This window comes from Anabrus simplex, chromosome 1 (assembly GCF_040414725.1).
Source record: "Anabrus simplex isolate iqAnaSimp1 chromosome 1, ASM4041472v1, whole genome shotgun sequence".
NCBI classification, from domain to species: Eukaryota; Metazoa; Arthropoda; class Insecta; order Orthoptera; family Tettigoniidae; genus Anabrus; species Anabrus simplex.
This window is the reverse complement of record NC_090265.1, coordinates 543,557,660-543,578,519: the sequence shown is the minus strand read 5'-3', so window position 1 is coordinate 543,578,519 and position 20,860 is coordinate 543,557,660. Positions and strand designations below refer to the sequence as shown.

Sequence of the window (20,860 nt, the reverse complement as noted above, 5' to 3'; positions counted from 1 at the left end):
AGAGAAATATAAGGTGTATTTGTTATTTAAATGAAGCGGAGAAATGCGTGCTCATCTTGCTCTGGTTTAAAAGGTGAATACATATCTTTTCAGGTGATAGAATGTAGGTGAAGGGATTTGCCGTAATTTGACCGAGTTTTTAAACTTTAACCTACAAGCTTCAGATATCATTCTTGAAGAACGAGTCCAATAAGCTTCCTTCTGACCAAGACAATTATTAGTGAATATGTTATGATATATAAACATATATATTGCATTTTATATAAACTAATTAGATTTCTAACATTGGCTTCAATGAGGATATTCAATTACAAGTGATAAGTGACAGGCTACTAAGACTAAAACATGGAAATTAAATTCATCAAACTACACAATAAAACACCAGACTGTGAAAGAATTTGCAGAAAAAGGATCTACGAGTGTCATGATCACGTAGACTAAGTTTTTATGTATTAGGGAATCATGTGATGTATATACGTGTGCCAAATCCATATCAAATACGCGACATTATGTGGTAGGAAGTGCGAGAGGTACAATGGACCAGAAGAACTCCTGGCTTACTCCACCTCCTCTTATGAACAGTAGTTGCTCACACTCACGCCCTCTATCAGAAGATTATATCAACACGGTGACATTGTGGGGTTTAACGCAGGCTCTGCTCATTCTTCTACTGTCTGCGGGTATCCTGGGAGCCAATCTACTTGTGATATTCGTCATCAACAGCAGAAGATACTCCAAGTACATACACGCTCAGGTAAGAACAACACAGGTTACTTTTGAGATAAATAATGCTATATGTTTAACTGGACCTTTGTCCTTAAGAGACTCTGGGGTGCCAGAATTTTGCCGTGGATAGATGCACTTATTAAACCTACATACCGTGAGAGAAATGACCGACGAGTTATTGCAATGAGGAAAATACTACTACTACTACTACTACTACTACTACTACTACTACTACTACTACTACTACTACTACTACTACTAATAATAATAATAATAATAATAATAATAATAATAATAATAATAATAATTCGTGGGACTAGGAATAGCGTGCTCGCCTTTCACCTGGAGTAAGGGCTGGTTCGGGGTCCACTCAGCCTACGTGATTGCAATTGAGCAGTAATCAGACGGTGAGATGGTGAGCCCGGTCTAGAAAGCTAACGATAACGGCTGACTACCCATGCGTCATGTCGTAATCTAATCTGCTGAGCAGCGGTCGATTGGTAGGCCAAGGCCCATATCAGGGCTGTAGCACCATGATGTATTTGTTTATTGTTACCCTGGTGCAGCTCTTGTATGGCAGACCCTCCGACATGTGTGGGCGGCGTCTGCCGTGTATAGATTTATATTTAGATTTTAGATTTAAATCCCCCGACTCGGCTGGGAATTGAACCTAGGACCCGGGAGACCACAGGCCAAGAAACTGATAACTCGACCATGGTGCTGGACACTGAGGAGATAACGGTTAAATTAGGAAATTAACTTGATGGATGGAGCTGTGTACATGGTCGGATCACATGAGGTGGATAAAGGAGGATGGGTTACCTACGAAATTAATGGACTCAGTCATAGAGGATAAGAAGGAGTCCAAGGCGATGGTTAGTTGTTAATGTTTGAAAGATAAGAAGTGTGGAACTAAATGAAGCCACAGTGCTGGTTGCAAATAGAGGATTGTGGACGCACTTAGTTAATTCACAGAGGCTTGCAGACTGAACTTTGTAAGGCGTGACAGTCTATAAATTTTGTATTATTAATTTAATTATAATTAATGTAATTATTAATAATTATTAATTATAATTAGTAATTCAACGTACATTTCAGTACCTGGTTAGATGGAGGAGAAGGTCTAAAGTCCTTCATCTTGCCAGGTAAAATAAAACATTACTTAATAAATCAGCCTTGTATGTCTACCACATCCACATCATGTAGCACAAATCAGAAGTGTGAATTAGATATCCCAATAAGCGAATATTGGTGGAAATCAATTAACCTAACATCAGTGTAAGGGTTAAATTATTTGACCGACAGCGTAGCAGCATGCTCACCGGGGTATTTTAGTTTTAAAATACAAACCTCGTACAGACGAAGACATTCACGTCCGCTGAATAGCAGAGTGAGTCTGTTTTGAATGAATGTACAAAACGATGAGAAACAGATTTCACATCAGTCGGGTGACTCTGCATTGTGGAATTCACAGATGTATTCTTCTCTTCCACCGCTTTTGGGTGTGACTTGTGACGCAATGTTGATTTAGCCATGTTTTCCGGCCAGATGCTCTTTCTGACGCCAACTTTATAATATGGAGAGATGTATTCACTACTGCGTGTTTCTGTGGTAAATAGTGTGGCGTATTGTGTGTGTATGTGAGAAGAACTCCCCTAATTAGTGGAACTGAGTTAAAATTCTTGACTAGGTCGGGAACTGAACCCGGGACCTTCTGAACAGAAGCTGTTGACGCTGACCGTTCAGTCAGGGAGCTGGTCAGTTCACTGATATGTGATCCTTGACGTTAGTACGTGAGGAATTTAATGTGATTTCAAATTACTGATTGTGGAAGCATGCAAGTTATTTACAGCATGTAGCCTACGTTACTGATATATTAAGCTCTCATTGGATGTCTATTATGGCACGACATTCAGGTACTGGGTTGCAATAGAATAATATATTCACAAACGAATTGATAGTAATTTATTGGAGTGATCTCTAGGTCTTGAAGATCTCAGAATTTGGCGGCAACAAAAGAACGTAGGAGCCAATTAGGAGGTCAAAGCTACAACTATTCTGCTATATTCACGAATCAGAACGCCCGTTTCGAAAGCTGTGCCAGACCCGATACTGGACTGGTATTTTACCCGTATAATTGATTTAAAGACCGAACTGCCACACACACAACCGGATAAAAAAGAATGTCCGGCTCTGTGGCTGTATGTTCAGTATCGATGATCCCCTGTGGGTGGGGGCGTTAGAATAACATCAACGGTATCCTCTGCCTGTCATAAGAGGCGACGAAAAGGAGCCCCAGGGGCTCTGAACTTGGGAGCGTGGGTTGGTGATCGCAGGGTCCGTAGCTGAGTTATGGCATTGTTTCCACTTACTTGTGCCAGGCTCCTCAATTTCATCTGCCTTGGTCAATGCTCGTTCTTTTCCGACCCCGACGGTATGAGGTATGAGAATTCTAGGAAGTCTTTAGTTTTAACGTCCTTCGTGGCTCTTGTATTTCTTTGGCCGATACCTTCATTTTTCGAAGTGTCGGATGCCTAGTTTTACTTCTTAAAACTAATCAACATCACCACCAGTATCGATGACTTCGATTCAGAGGGTCCCGCTTCGATTCCCGGCTGGTCGGAAATTTTAACTGTGTCTGGTTGATTCGCCTGACTAGGCGATTGAGTGTTGGTGTTTGTCTCAATACACACCTCCTCATATACACACAATACACCACACTACCAATCACCATAAAAATGCGCAATAGTGAATACACCTCTCCACATAAAGTTGGCGTCAGGAAGGCCATCCAGCCGTAAAACACGACCAACGCCATACATGCCACAAAGTTCACAACCGCGACCGTAGGAGAGTGTGGAATTAGCGATGGAAGAAAATTGAAATAACCAAGAAAATCTACGCCATTTCCTCATTCACGAGCACTTAGGAGTAAACTGCCATTGTTTATTACCTTACAGATTGGAATGCGATATGGCATGTTTCGTCACTCATATTCTTATTTCTGGGTGTTCTAATTTTTGTATCTGTTACTATATAATTTTATGCATCATGTCATATATTATAGTTCCATATTTATCATATTCACGGCAAACAGACAAAATGATATCGAAGTGGTTATCACAATTACATTTTCTTGTTTCAGCCACGTTACCTCTTGACCTCACTGGCCAGCAACGACTTTGCCATTGGTCTCTTTGTGACACCGTTCGGTTTCCTACCGGCTGTCTATCACTGTTGGCCTTACGGCGAGATATTCTGTCAGATCCAGGTACTGCATATTCTGTTACGTCTTTGTGGCATTTGTACTCTTTATTTTCATTTGTACTTGCATTTGTCTTGAATGACTATATTAATAATTAAAATTAATTTATTTTGTCCTCATGTATTTGTATGATAGCTAACTAACACCCTCTACGTGGGTGTGGTTCGATTTCCAACCAATTCGTGTGGGAAATGAAATATCACGTTTCTGTGGTTCTGTTACTGGGTACACTCTTTGATTCAAGGTTCTTTCACACCATTGGCGACAGGGCCTGCCAATAAAAGTTACACACATGTTCTATCAGAGTTCACTGTTATTTAACTAGAAATGGATTTCGCAACTTTTCTTTTTAATGTAGAATATGTCTTTTTCGAGGGCGTACTTGGTCAAAAGCGACACACGGACAGTGTTATCAACACCCATATAACGCATCATCATCATCATTGATAGTTCTGCCTTTCAGCTGCGACTGTGACCTCTATATCTGTCTTGTACCCTTTCCTTTTCTAATGTTCTCTAACAACTGGTATCTCCTCCTTTCCTTTCCTCGTTAACGTTTTACCATCTCCTCTATGCTGCTCGTAACATGTTGTAGATTATGTCCTAACCAATCATTTTTCTTTCCTATTACTTCCTCAGCCAAGAGTGTTTTCTTCGACCACGACCTCTACGACCATCAATTTTACCCTGCATGATCAATTACAGCTAGCATGCTTCTTTTTTTTTGCTAGGGACTTTACGTCGCACCGACACAGATAGGTCTTATGGCGACGATGGGATAGGAAAGGCCTAGGAGTTGGAAGGAAGCGGCCGTGGCCTTAATTAAGGTACAGCCCCAGCATTTTCCTGGTGTGAAAATGGGAAACCACGGAAAACCATCTTCAGGGCTGCCGATAGTGGGATTCGAACCTACTATCTCCCGGATGCAAGCTCACAGCGCGCGCGTCTACGCGCACGGCCAACTCGCCCGGTAGCATGCTTCTATCTTCTCCCACTCTCTTCTACACTTCCTAGTTCGTTATTCTATTTTCCCAGCTCACTCCTTCAATATTCTTCTCCAAATACAAGTCTCGAATGACTCTGTTCTTCTCTGTTCTTCCTTCCTCAACGTTCATGCTTGTGCACCGAATATTGAGCTATACTCCTTGCATTACACCGTACCAGTCTCTTCCTCAGATGCCGGGCTGAGTAGCTCAGAGGGTGGAGGCGCTGGTTTTCTGACCCCAACTTGACAGGTTTGATCCTGACTCAGTCCGGTGCTATTTGAAGGTGCCAGACTCGTTTCAATAGATTAACTAGCACGTAAAAGAACTCACGTGGGACACCTTCAGGCCCCAAGCCGTCTCCGAAAACGCTAAAAGTAGTTAGTGGGACGTAAAACCAATAACGTTATTATTAATTTATACCGATTCCCGCGTGATATTCGCTTATAAGCGTTTTCACTCCAACCACTACTATTTACAACAACTAAACGCGGCCAAGTATCTAAGGAATAAAACGAATCTGGAAATAAATTATCATGGCAGGAACAAAGTAATATTTTCGGGAGAGGTGCATTTATGTCCGCCTCTGTGGTGTAGTGGTTAGTGTGATTAACTGCCACCCCCGCAGGCCCGGGTTCGATTCCCGGCACTGCCACGAAATTTGAAAACCGGTACGAGGGCACTCAGCCTCGGGAGGTCAGCTGAGTAGAGGGGGGTTCGATTCCCACCTCAGCCATCCTGGAAGTGGTTTTCCGTGGTTCCCACTTCTCCTCCAGGCAAATGCCGGGATGGCCTAACTTAAGGCCATGCCCACTTCCTCCTCTCTTCCTCGTGTAACCCTTCCAAACTTCCAATCCCCTCACAAGGCTCCCGTTCAGCATAGCAGGTGAGGCCACCTGGGCGAGGTACTGGTCATCCTCCCCAGTTTTATCTCCCGACCCAGAGTCTGAAGCTCCAGGACACTGCCCTTGAGGCGGTAGAAGTGAGATCCCTCGCTGAGTCAGAGGGAAAAACCGACCCTGGAGAGTGAACAGATGATGAAGAAGAAGAAGAAGAGGTGCATTTATAAACTCTGAAAGAAACTTTCAGAGTTATTCCTTGCTACATAGGACACTAAACAGAATAAAAAATGGCCGCAACGTCACTTAGGCCTACATAGCGGTTCTGGACATGCCATTTTACAGGTGGTGGGCTCGAATTTCACTGTCCGTTGCTTCAAGTAAAAATCATACGCTATTTCATTTTTACTAGATAAGTGTACGGTCACTACCTTCCCAATCCTAGTCATTTCTCATTTTTCTGTCGCTGAAAATCTATGTCTTAGTTTGACGTTAAACCAGTTGAAAGTGAAAGACCTTGGTTATGGTCCCTGCAGCAAATGTAGAACCGTCAGTGGGATACACTTAACTTGGTAAACTCTTTGAAGATTAAAATTATTGTGTCCAACTTTCCAATACAAATATATATTTTAGTGGTTAAATTCTACATGAATGAAACACACCAGTTAGGGACATGTTTCGCCCTAGTTATGGGCATCTTCAGCCTATATTAATCCTAAGGTCAAGAATTAAAAATATAAACATTGGAACTTATAGTAAACTAAATACTAAATACAATTGTCTTATGCTATTTACACAGTTTACAATATATACAGTATGTACATAAGTGCATTAACCTTGCCAGAATTTATGCACAATGAATTACATTTTTTACAATGACCAGACCTCCAATTGCAGATTCGATTGATCACAACTTGAATTGGGGCTTCTCAATAGTATTGACTAGAATTTATCACTGCGTGAGTTGGGGTTTCTTCAGCTGTTATAGTCGCTTGAATCATAAGAATTTTTACAACACCGGAATCTTGGATAAAATCGTTGATATTCAATTTATAGTCCACATGTAGTTGGAAATGAAATCCATTCAAACGAAGACAACATTTGGGCCAAAAATAAATGAAATTTATATAAATGTAAATTTAAGAGGGCTTTCTTTTGTACGTTGCTTTAATTACATTTCTTATCCAAATCTCGTTGACCTTATTCTGAATTCTATTCGTATTATGAACAATGAAATTTGAATTAACTTATTTTATAATGACTAGAATTCCAATTGTGGATTGGATTGGTCAAGCGTGAATAGGGGTTTCTCAAAATGTATTGACTAGAATTTATCACTGCGTGAGTTGGGGTTTCATCAGCAGATATGGTCGCCTGAGTCGTAAGAAATTTTAACAATACCGGAACCTTGGTTAAAGTCGTTCATGTTAGGGTTTGAAACAATTTGAATATTCCTTTAGAAAGAAGCATGGTTATGTTTTAAGGCTGAAGCGTGTATAGGATACATATTGTTGATTTCAATCATTGTTTATCGGAATAAAAATTTTCCGTCATTCTTGTGGATAAACTTCCCATTGGTGCATATTCAATCTGGGAGGAATATGAGTTTTCTGTAACTGGATAAGAGATAAAACGGGGAATTAGAATTATGAATGTGGAACCCAATACGGCTGAAGATGCCCATAACTAGGGCGAAACATGTCCCTAACTGGTGTGTTTCATTCATGTAGAATTTAACCACTAAAATATATATTTGTATTGAAAAGGTGGACACAATAATTTCAATCTTGAAAGAATTTACTTATTGTATCTTCAATACGGAACAAAATGAGGTTAGTTACTTGTAACACTTAACTTGGACCAGTCTATAGTAAAGCATAACGCGTTGAACTTGATAGTGGAGGGCTCGAGCTCGAGTTTTAGTTGAACGGCTACGCAGTCAGACACTTCATTTCCTATGAACAAGGTTATAGGTAAAAGACCAGTATTAACAGATGTATTGGTGCCGACCTCAGCGGCGCAATCGATTAGTCTTTGTCCGTCTGCTCCCAAGATAGCGGGTTACTTCTCGGCTGAGATAGGTGGTATTTGAGAGAGTTTTAAATGTGTCAGGTCCGTGTAGTTGGCTTCCGACACCTTTAACATCTCCTCCGTAACGTTGAAGCTGTAACTGTTAAAATGGGAGTTATTCCGCTGATTTTGTCACATCCTACTGGGGCGCGAGGGCGAGGTGTGTTGTACACGAAGACTTGGCTCTGTTTTACGGCCGTATGCCCACAGTGACACCAACACTTTGTGAAGGAACACAATTTCACCCCTTCCAGTACCTGTTAAAATATCGACTTCAGTGTTATTACTGCTGATCGTCCTTACTCCTAAGCGAGAACTGTTGCACGATTTCGATACGTTTTGGTAGGTTCATCAAGATCATTATTAGCAACAAACATTGTTCCACTCGGCGAGTTAACTTCCTATACTGCGCGTCTTGTAGATGACCGCTTACGGCCCGCTTTTGTACAGATAATTAATGCAAGTGTATGTGTACCTCCTTTCTACTACAATAAAAATTGATGAGATATGAAAGATCAGAGTTTATTATTCCTTTTCCAGTTTTTATAATTTTGTCTTCGGTAAGATCAACATTAACAACGGTAGGGCGTAAAAATATGTAAATCCACAGCCTGTTTTCAGTCATTTGACCGGGTCAGGCATGGAATGAATGAAGCCCTCATCTAGCGGCGAGGATAGGAATTGTATTGGCTGGAGAAGCCAGACCAGTCGGATTCCTATGGGGAAATGATTAATGATTAACAGATGGAAAGATATTGGAAAGTGTTGCTGGAATGAAAGATGACAGGGAAAACTGAAGTATCCGGAGAAAAACCTGTCCCATCCCCGCTATGTCCAGCACAAAACTCACATGCAGTGACCGGAACTCAGCGGTGAGAGGGCTATGCGCTCCCGCCTGAGCCACGGAGGCTTTAACGGTAGGGTGTAGAAATTTTTTTAAAAATGAGGTCATATTTCCGTTATTATTCGTCGTGGAATTACTTGTACCGCGCATAAGATCAGAAATTTGATCTTTTTACAATTTCTGCTATTCAGCACTTCCCGATAAGACCGGCGCTTCAGAAATATTTGGAAATTCCATTTTAGACCTTGCCCTAAGCCACCATTTCATCTAATGTGAATAAGATGTAGTTTGGATTGAAGTGCCTTTTCCTCTGACCTCATGTATCGATTTTTATAATTCTGTTCACACATTTTAGCGTGATTCTCATACATACATACATAAGACATTGCGTTGCCTGCCTAATACGATGTAGGACCACGTCTTGTCTGCAGAAACCGGGCGAGTTGGCCGTGCGGTTAGGGGCGTGCAGCTGTGAGCTCACATCCGGGAGATAGTGGGTTCACATCCCAATGTCGGCAGCCCTGAAGATGGTTTTCCGTGGTTTCCCATTTTCACACCAGGCAAATACTGGGTCTGTACCTTAATTAAGACCATGGCCGCTTCCTTCCCATTCCTAGCCCTTTCCTGTCCCATCGTCACCATGACCCATTTGTGTCGGTGCGACGTAAAGCAAATAGAAAAAAAAGTCTGCAGAACCGTGGCCACTGGGCGTGACATTGTTTCAGTGATGTGGCGGAAGGTATCCTGGGGTATCTGGTAGCATGGTACCACAAGTACAACAGCATCTCCAAGTCGAACCAAAATTTTTGAAAAGGATTCATATCGAGGCTATTTGGGTCCACGGCATTAAAGCAGATTCACTATCATGTTCCTCAAAACCAATCCTTCACAATCCTAGTAGCGTGGCATGGCGCATTTTCCTTTTGGAAGTGGCCATCACCATCAGAGAACACTGTTCACATGAACGGATGGACTTGTTCCCCAGTAACGTCCAGATGTTGGACAGCTGTTAGAGATTCGTGTACCGGAATAATGGTCCGCAGTAACGTCCAGATATTGGACAGCTATTAGAGATTCGTGTACCGGAATGATGGGCCTCAGAGTGCCCCATGAAAACATCGCCCGGATTATAACACCTCCTCCACAAGCCTGTTTCCACTCGACTGTACAACCACATGCCATAGTCTACGATAGAAATCGGCGTACACCCACTCATCCGTCGACTTGGTGAACCAGGAATATGGATTCATCGGACCAGGCGACCATTTTCCAATCATTCACAATACAATGATGACGACTTTATGCCCACCTCATACGCTGCTTTTGGTTGAGCAGTCAGCATTGTGGTATGACTGTGTCGTCGGATCCGCAGTACCATGCGCAGCAGTGCTCGATAAACCGTGTGCAGGGAAATCTTGGCCTGGTCATCACCGCTTTATCTGTTGGTGATTTCTCGAACTGGGTCCCGCTGTCACTCTGAACAATGCATGACAGCATTTGCTGGCCTCTGGTATCATTAAGCCGCTGTCGGCATACGGTTGGACTACGTGTAGATGTTTGCCCATCGTTGCACCACCTTCGATATGTGCTCAGAACAGCAACACGAGAGCAGCCCACAAGTCACGTCGTTTCAGAGATGCTGGTACCAAGGCACCGTGCCATCACAATTTTTATTTGACCAAAATGCGGAAAGATTGGCTGCTTTTCCCATTTAGATGCCGGTGACACTTTAGACCTTCCATATACCATGCTACCAGTATGTTACACATTACTCTCCCCGTTCCAGACGTGTTAACTGTTCCTAGTTGGGGGAGGTCATAATGAAATGGCTCATGTGTGTATATACATACATACAAGCACGCATACAATGGACGGAAAGAGGTAACAATAATCACACTTCTTGACTTCAGCAGTGTTCTTTGACACGTTCCGTTCGAATGAAAGCGGTACACGAGCGGTGGTTGCACTATCAGATTATTTTCTTCTAGAGGAATCTGTGCGCTTTGTAAACTCCGGAGGACTTACTTTGAACTTAACGGAGACTATGTAGAAAAATGATATAGTTGTGTTTCACTTTCGCTCTGTAAAATAAACTGAAAAATTATCAAATTTTTTAAATTCACTCGGCAACATAATCGAAATCTTTTTAACCAAATTTAACTTAAATTATGTTTATTTTCCTTCGATAAATTGAGTTAATAATAATGACTTAGAGATGATAGGTACGGTCTACGGATATTTGAATACCCCTACAGGCAACACACGCACTGCTACACACGATCAAACTTGTTCACAGTATCATAGAACGACACTGATCCATGTTCACTGGCTGTTCTCGTATCTTGGCAAGTGTCTTTCAAATTACGACCGAAGTACCCGCCAGTAGCTTCATTTGTCAACTGGCTGGACGCCAGTTCCCGCTGCTCTCTTCAACGGTTCCTGCGGTACTGCAGCCTGGGCAACTTATTTATGCCAAGTGGGCCATAAATTTGTGAATGGATCCTTGGCGTTGTCAAGAAAAAGCAGAACTCTGTTTATATTATCTTCAGTGTTCGACTTCTCACCACAAACACTGAAGTTATTGTTCCACCGTCTTCCTAAGATGGGTTTTGCCGATTTGAAAATTGCTTCCATTACAAGAGTGCTGAGTATAATATATGATATGAGACCTACAGATCGGAACTTTGTTGAGGAAAAACTTGATTTGTGATGTTCGTTCCTCTTCGTACTAGTAATGGAGGGGAAGTAGGTTAAGAGATTGAATTATTTATCGTTAGGCACATGTTTAATCTAATGAGGATTGGGAATTAACTCTTAAGTCTGATTTGGATCAGATAAACAATAAATCTTTCAACTAGAATTATTTTGCGCTACTGATAAGACAAAAGAAATTTTTAATGTGTTTCTATTTTTTGAATAGGAGCAATTCAATTATTATTATTATTATTATTATTATTATTATTATTATTTTCTTTTTACATGCGAATGGACCACTAAGGATCACGCTACAACTTCATTTCTTTCTCTTCGTGCGGAGTTTTCTCTGTGTTCCTTCATGCGTTCGCTGGCCTGCTTCCGTTGTTCATCTGTCCAGGCTCTTCCGGTCTTCCTAGTTCTTCCTGCGGCTTGAACACCTTCCAAATTCTTCAGTGTGTTCCTAAACGTATTCCTTTCTAACAGCTGGTCTTCCAAGATGCTTAACCTTTCCATACCTTCTTCGTTTCCTTAATCCATGCTGTAGTGGTCTTTTTTCTCAAGAAGAAATCAAATATCTGTTTGGTTACTCTGTTTGCGTTATTATTATTATTATTATTATTATTATTATTATTATTATTATTATTATTATTATTATTACGCAATATTAGCGCGGGAGCTTAGCTGCTGGCTTCTCATCCGCACGACCGAGATTCGGGATGGAATTCTCGCTCGAAAGATTATGTTCCGTTAGGAAGGGCATCATGTCCTAAAATTAACACCTTGAATAAAACAACCTGAGTATTCCCCTGACTCTGCATGAAAGTGGGCAAGTAAGTTCGGAATTATTATTATTATTATTATTATTATTATTATTATTATTATTATTATTAAATTACCGAAGCCGGGCTGAGTGGCTCAGATGGTTGAAGCGCTGACCTTCTAACCCCAACTTGGCAAGTTCGATCCTGACTTATCCGATGGTATTTGAAGGGTGCTCAAATACGACAACGTCGTGTCGATAGATTTACTGGCACGTAAAAGAACTCCTGCGGGACAAAATTCTGGCATCACGGCATCTCCGAAAACATTCGAAAGTGGTTAATGGGACGTAAAAACTATATCATCATCATAATCTAAATTATCGAAAATGATTATCGAGTTAAACAAGTGGAAACAACGGTTGGAACGCATTCTTAACCGGGCGAGTTAGTTCACTGGTACGCATTCGAAGGTGGTGGGTTCGAACTTCGTTGTCGGCAGCTCTGGAGAAAGTTTTCCGTGGTTTCCTATTTTCACACTAGTAAAATCTGTGCCTTAATTTAGGTCACGGTCGGTATCTTCTCAGTGTTAGCCCTTTCCTCTCTCATTGTCACCGAATTCCAATATGAGTTAGTTCGGAGATGAATACAATTATGAATACATCAAAGCAAATTTGTAGTGTAATGTGACTGTTGATGTCGTGATCATAGGCAGGCTCTCCAGTTGTACGCCGAATTTGAATCACTGGCTTGTGCCTTTCCATTACAAATATGCTACGCGCATTGACTGGGATCTAAACCACAGCCGCCTTCGTGTGAAGCCTATAACGATGGCACTTGGCTATCACGCTCCCTCAAATGAAGCAGTTATCTTGTTGAGGGCACTATGTGAGGAGAAGAGATCGATCGAACTGGCCGGTAATGGCAAAGAAAGCAGAGGCAGATGTCGGAGAAGACGGTATTTTATGATTTAAATTTGGGTTCTGGCTGTGAGTTTGTATCCAAGAGATGGGAGTATCGAATCCCATTCTCGGCAGCTCTAAAGATGGTTTTCCGTGGTTTTCTTTTCTTCACTCTAAGAAGAATGCAGGGGCTGTACCGTTACTCAGGCCACAGTCGCTACTTTCCCAATCGTTAGCCTTTCCTAATTCTTGCACCATTCAGTGTGTTTGTGTGGAGTTAAGCCAGTCGGGGCTGTAGAAAGGATGGTCTAGTACCTCCAACTGGAAGCTTGGTAACAATTCGCGAGTGCTGTGCACCAATGCCAAACATATTCCCGTGACATGACATTCGGACTGTACACTTGAATAAGTTCCCGATACATTTCCGCTAATGATATGTGCCCTTCAAATTCAAGAACCGGATCACACTACGGATTTCCGCGTTTGACCATGCTTCCGCGCGCGCATCCCACTTTGAACTTAAATGCGAGGGATTGACGCTAAATATCCATCTTGTAACGGCTGCTTGAAAAAGCCGGGGTCTCCTACTTCGACTCTGGTGGAAAATTCGAGGAGGAAAGGGAATGTGTATCTCGTGTGAGCTCTTGTTACCTTGTTTTCTTGAAGGCCCGTCTATGGATAGATGGACGGAAGTGAAATTTAATGGTAACTGTGCTCGAATTAACAAGTCAATTTCCATCTTTCGTTAATCGGACGTGCTGTGGCTGTCAAATGGAATCAGGGTATTAGGGTGTTTGTCCGGGTAAGTATTTCGCAATTATTGGTGGTATCAAACAGATGGAAGTTTTCTTGTGGATCTTCTTGGTATAATTGATTTACACACTCTTCCAGAAGGCATTAAAATCATGTACAGCGGCCAGTCCAAATGGGGTGGGGAGGACTCATGACAGTTCTCTTACTAATATATTTATTTACCTGTTGTTTCTAATGTTGTTATACAAACCACACTCAAATACACTTCTCCATACGTCGGAACCAGTCACTGAACCAACTCTGCCACTTTTCTTCGGTTACATTTTTATACTTTTGATCCCATGCTTGCCAGAAGCTCCCCGTCGGATGCAAAACGCCGCCCTTTCAGCTTCATCTTCACTTCTAGGAAGAGTGCGAAGTCACATGGGGCCAGATCAGAAATGTATAGAGGGTGATCAAGCACAGTCAACCCTGATCTGGCAAGAAAATACATTGTTACATTAGCACGATGTGCTGGAGCATTGTCGTGATACAAGAGCCAAGTGTTGAGCCGTGACCTTGGACGGAGCTGCTTGAGAGCCTGGATGACCTGAGGTCGACAAGTCTCACTGTACCACTTCGCAGTAACTGTCCTTTTTGTTGTTAGCATAACCCGAGTCAGACTGACTCGTTTAGTGAAGAATCATCCTATTCTTCACTGACCTTGACTTACGCACAGTCACAGGAGTACTCTCATCTTCAAACAGCCACACCTTGTTCTGGGATTTTGTTGAGACATCGTAATAATAAAGCCCATTTTCGTCACCTGTAACGATGCTATTGACGTTACACGAAGTCCCATTTTCGAACTGTTTTAGCATTTTTCGGCACCATTTCACACGATATGCCCTTTCTTCCTCTGAAAGTGAATGGGGCACCCAAAGGAAACACACCTTTCTAACATGGAGATTGTCGTGTAGAATTGAATGAATAGCTGGTGCAGGGATGCGGAGGGTTTCTTCTACCTGCCAATATGTCAACCGCCTCTCTTGCTGCAACATTTTCCTCACAGCTTAAATGTTTTCCTCAGTCACTAATTCAGGTGGTCTCCCAGAACGATAATCCTCTTCAGCACACAAATTTCCCCTCTGGAACTCTTTGTACCAGCGCAAAATTGTTGTCCGATGTAGACAGTCTTTCCCCAGCACAGGAATAATTTCCTCCAGGCACTGGCCAACAGTTAATCCACGAGCAAAATTGTAGCGGATAATTGCACGATATTCAGCTTTAGACCACAATAACATCTTAACTTGCTTTCAATCCCACTGCTTAGTAACAACTGGTGTGAAGGTCGCGCCTTGCTGTCTTCTAGACCGGATTTCACCCCTTTGTTCATCCCTCACCATAATAGGGGTGTCCAGTCAACCGTTTTCGCGTATTGAAAAACTTTCCTAGTGCCCTTTGTATACTGTATATTTTCCTTACTTTCGTCAGTGCTTAATCAAGGTATAAGTGCCCGATGTTTCGTATGATTGTGTATTCAAGCTTACATATGTATAACTAGCAAGATACCCGTGCTTCGCTACGGTATAATAGTGAAATTTATAATTGAATGCTTATTGTTTTAGATATATAATCCGCCAAAATTCGCGATCCGACTCGTTTTCTGCAGGAATCCGCCAAAATTCGCGATCTGACTCGTTTTCTAATAGATTACGGCAAGTTTCCCCCCATTTTTCAATCTTTCTTTCCAGCAATCGATTTCGTACTTCCCGGAGTAGGTCCAGGTATTCCACCCGGTCAGTTGGGTCCCTAAATCTTTGCCATCATTTCCTATAATCATTTTTAATATGGATCAAATCCTTCAGGAGATCCGGCGTGGTGTCTTCTTGGGTGTCATGGCGGTACTGAACCCGCGGCCGGACTGCATTCTTAGTCACTACCCGTCCAGGACCCGTTTCCTGCACGGTCCGCACATTTGACGACGGTCCAGAACATTATTATTATTATTATTATTATTATTATTATTATTATTATTATTATTATTATTATTATTATTATTATTAGATGTTCTGGACCCCACAGCAAGATGCAAGACCGCTACTTGGCGGTAAATTGAATCTGCTGCCATTTTCATTTTTGACAATGTGACCAGCACCATTGTCGCTCGTAGGCAAGTGTGCGGGATTTCTGGCGATACGAATGACATACTTCCGTACATTATTGACCTTATTATAGAGGCGAACAATTTGACGGCCAATCTCATTCCTATCGTTTATTTCAAATGCGTTTAAATTGTTATTTATGTGCCAGGAGAATCTACTGTAATCAGAGAACGTTCTCCGAAGGTAAAGATGGCTGTTGAAACCGAACCCAGAAAAGATTAAAAATGATCGGTTTATGTTCAGAATAAGTACATCGAAAATCTACAGCCTGTTTCCAGTAATTCGACAGGGTCTGGAATGGAATGAATAAAGCCCTATCTAGTGGCGACAATAGGAATTGTACCGGCTGCCGAAGCACTCCTCTGGGGCAATGATCGATGAATGACAAATAAAATGAAATATTGGACACTGTTACTGGAATGAATGATGACAGGGAAAACCGGAGTAAACGGAGAAAAAACTGTCCCGCCTCCATTTTGTCCAGCACGAATGTCACATGGCGTGACCGGCATTTGAACCACGGAACCCAGCTGTGATAGGCCGGCGCGCTGCCGCCTGAGTAACGGAGGCTCCTTATAAGTATATTATGAACAGTAAAATAAATTGGTCTCACCTCCTTTTACACCGCACCGCCGTTAAGTTTATTTACAGCCTTCCCCCCCCAAAAATTAAAAGAAGGTGTGTTTCTTTATGTTTAAAGGAGATTCCAAACACCAATGTTCACGTCTATTACCTTCAGTTTTGAGATATATATATCCCCATAAAAATAATTCACTTTCTTTCACTTCCTTTCATACTCCTCCTTCCCGCCCAAGTGAATTTTCCGGCAATAAATACTAGTTTCTTTAATAGTAAAAGATCTTCTAAATACAAATTATCACGATTCTAACTTCTTCAGTTTTTGATTTATGTGCCCTCATGAAAGGAATTCAACACCTTTTCACTCCCGACCCCCAAGATGGTTTCCCACCCAAACGCGTTTTTCTTTGTTTTTAAAGGAGATCCAAATACCAATTTTCACGCCTGTATCAACTTTAGTTTTTAGATGTATGTATTCTCATACAATTAAGTCAATTAATTTTTCAATTCTTTCACCCCACCCTCCTTCATTGGATTTTCCGAGAATACGTGTTTCCTTACTTTTAAAGCAGATTCCAAATATCAAATTTCACGTCTGTAAGATCTTCATTTTTGAGATATCAGTAGCCTAATTAAAAGAATTCAACACCATTTTCAGTCATTTTTACCCCCCTCTACCCAAGTGTTTTTTTCCGGAAACTAAAAATACACGTTTCTTTATTTTTAATACAGATAAAAAAATACCATTTTCACTTCTGTAACATGTTGAGTTTTTTGAGATATACTGTACAAATTCTCATTTTAAAATGTCCCCCATTTTTAGTTCCCCTTGAGTGGAGTTTCCAAAAACAAATCACCTATGTTTCTTTACATTTACAGGAGATTCAAAATACCCACTTTTTACGTCTGTAACATTTTACGTATCTCAGATATTCTGTGGATATAATCTTTCAAAGAATTCAACCCAATATTTCACTCTTGCTTAGCCGCCATTAATTGGATTTTCCAAAAACAAAAAATACGTGTTTATTTTTAAAGGAGATCCTATATACAAACTTGCAGTTCTGTAATATCTTCAGTTTCTGAGATATATATATCCTCATTAAAGGCATTCAACCCATCATTCACACTTTTACACCCCTCCTATTGGGATTTACAGAAAACAAAAAAATACGTGTTCCTTTATTTTTAAAGGAGATTCTAAATACCAATTTTTACATCTGTAAACTTTTAAAATTTTAAGATGTAGACACACTCATTTTAAAAATTCACCCCCCTTTTCACCCCCCATTATTTGGATTTTCCAAAAACGAAAAAATACCTGTTTCTTTATTTTTAAAGTAGATCCCAAATACCAATTTTCAGGTCTGTAATATCTTCAGGTTCTGAAATATAAGTAGCCTCATTAAAGGCATTCAAACCTTTTTCACCCTTTTTCCACCCTTCCTATTGGGATTTTCCAAAAACAAAAAAAAATACGTGTTTCTTTATTTTTAAAAGAGCTCAAAAGTACCAATTTTCAGGTCTGCAATATCTTCAGTTTCTGAGATAGAAGTACTGGAATCCTGATTAAAGGCATTCAACGCCTTTTTCACCCTTTTTCACCTCTCCTATTGGGATTTTCTGAAAACAAAAAAATACGTATTTCTTTATTTTTAAAGAAGATGCTATATACCAATTTTAAATTTGTAAACTTTTAAAGTTTTGCGATATAGATACACTCATTTTAAAATTTCACCCCCGTTTTCACCCCCTTAGTGATGGAATATCCAAAACCCTCTCTTAGCGAGCACCTACATCTTAATATGAATATATCCTCAAAATTTCATTTCTTTATGTCCAGTAGTTTTGGCTCGGCGATGATGAATCCGTCAGTCAGTCAGTCAGTCAGTCAGTCAATCAGTCAGTCAGTCAGTCAGTCAGTCAGTCAGTCAGTCAGTCAGTCAGGACAAGTTCTTTTATATATATAGATGCCACTCTGCGCGTAAACGGCCTGAGAAGCTTATGGTGTCGGAATACTTCTGCTTCTCTCTGCTTTAGGAAACACCAGTCGATGTGTTATTTAGTTTCAACACTGCTCTCTGTTACGCAGACTTGCAGTCTCAGTCTGATGGCAGGCAGCCGCCTTTACATGGTGGTCAAAATCCTTGATTCGTAATCTATGATACTGTAGTAAGTTATCAATTGCAATGTGAGCATTTGTAATTTATTTGGATGGAGGAATAATGAAATGACATTGGGCATGAACATTAGTTTGAGACTGAAATCTGAGATCCCAGTATACTGTTTCATGGATGACGACGGTGGCGGCACCGGAACCTGACCTCCTCCATTTTCACGTGTTATCGCAACTTAGGCCAAGACATCAGTGAGCTGGATTCTGTTGTTTTATTTAACATCGATTTAATTCAGGATAGTTTTCGGTGACGCTGTTTGTGGAAATGTGTAGGACAGAGAATGTAATGGACGTGGTATTAATACAAGAATGTTTAACGCAAACATTTGCCAAGAAAGACATTTTAAGGGTCTTGAGTCTTGAAACCAACGTCTATGAATACCTACAACATAATTATAACTAACATCATGGTTATCATCATCATCAGTGATCACTGAGCCTTAAGACCACGCGCTGCCATAACAAGTTGCCTCCTTCTCTGCCAATCTAGTGCTTCTCTCTTCCAATATCCCGTGATGCCGAGATTATTTCGGTTTCCATAAAAGCTCATTCCCCTTCGCAGCCTTGGTCTAGCAAAAGGATGCATTATTTGTCGTATTCTCTCCACCACAACTCGGGCATCCTCACTACGTGGCCAGCACATTGGATTCGAATGTGGGCTTACAGCAACACAACCCGTACCGTACACTCAATTCTTTTCCTTTCATCAACTTCCTGCCCTTCCGATATATACTGTGATATATTTCTGTCAAAGATATCTCGTAATATATGACAAAGTGTATTGCTTTATCCTAAATTAATGTGAGGTTATGTCAATGATTGGTCGATATGAAATGAAATGTCGTATGGCTTTTAGTGCCGGGATATCCCAGGACGGGTTCGGCTGTCAGGTGCAGGTCTTTCTATTTGACACCTATAGGTGACCTGCGCGTCGTGATGATGAAGACAACACATACACCCAGCCCCCGTGCCATTGGAATTAACCAATTAAGGTTAAAATCCCCGACCCGGCCGGGAATCGAACCCGGGACCCTCTGAACCGAAGGCCAGTACGCTAACCTTTCAGCCAACGAGTCGGACATTGGTCGATATAAATTCATGGAAGTCCTCTTTTTCTTTTTGGCAGCGGTTTCATGTCGCACTAACGCATACAGGTTTTTAACAACCATGTGTAAGAAAGAGCTAAGACTGGGAAGGAAATAAAAACAGGAAAGATGTTGTTTTACGTGATTGTTGATATCGTGATCATAGCCATGGGACATCCAGTCTTACATGGAATCCAAGCCACTGGGACGTACTTTTCATTTCAGGAATCCCACTTGCGTTGGCCGGGATTCGAACCACAATGACCTTGGTGATAAGTCTGTGACAATAACAATCGGCTGTTATTAAAAGTTAGCGGCCGTGGCGTTAACTAAGATTCAGCCTTAGCATTTGCCTGGTGTGAAAATGATTAACCATGGAATAAATCATCTTCAGGACTGCCGATGGTGGGAGTCGAACAACCCATCTCCCGAAAGCAAACCTACAGTTGCATGGCCCGTGCCGCGCAGTGAACCCGCCCGGGCCAAGGAAGTCTGTAGTAAGCCGTGAGGTGTGAGAAATTCAGTTAGACTGTTTGTTAAAAATTTATTTCTTGAGCCGAAATTCCGCCCCCACCCATTTTCGTATAGAAATAGGACTCTGCTGCCAGAAATGTTCTGATTAGCTCAATCATTACGAAACAGCTTGTTCGCTGGGGATAATACGAGAGATGAACAGAACAGAACCCTGCTACTGGTTGAATTTTACGTGTCGTGTTTCGCTTCTCAACCGAGACAAACTACACCAAAGTTTCTACATTTCCGAAACTCAGGGGGATATAGGTTGGTCGCAAAACTTGTTGTTTATATTGCGGAAACTTGAAATGGCTCTTTCACGACTTTTGAGAGCAAATAAACTTACCATATATATCAAGTTTACGTCTTGCCGTGACCCCTACCGAGACGCGTTCATCTTCATGACTTCTCACTCGTAAGCTGCAAGGACGAAATGGATTACACGAGTTTTTTTTATATCTCAGCTACGACATTGAGTGATACCGACGTATGCTATGTGCTTGTTGTTCTTCTGGACATTTAGGTG

At 41.3% G+C, this 20,860-nt stretch overlaps 1 protein-coding gene across 1 annotated transcript in view; it reads left to right on the top strand.

Moving 5' to 3' along the window:
- The first annotated feature begins 535 nt into the window (after positions 1–535).
- LOC136869204 (trace amine-associated receptor 1) overlaps positions 536–20,860 on the top strand; it is a 249,367-nt gene continuing 229,042 nt past the window's right edge. Inside the window, exons 1-2 of the mRNA XM_067144831.2 lie at positions 536–754; positions 3,872–3,997. Coding sequence (XP_067000932.2) covers positions 536–754; positions 3,872–3,997 — 345 coding nt within the window. The remainder of the gene's footprint in view (positions 755–3,871; positions 3,998–20,860) is intronic.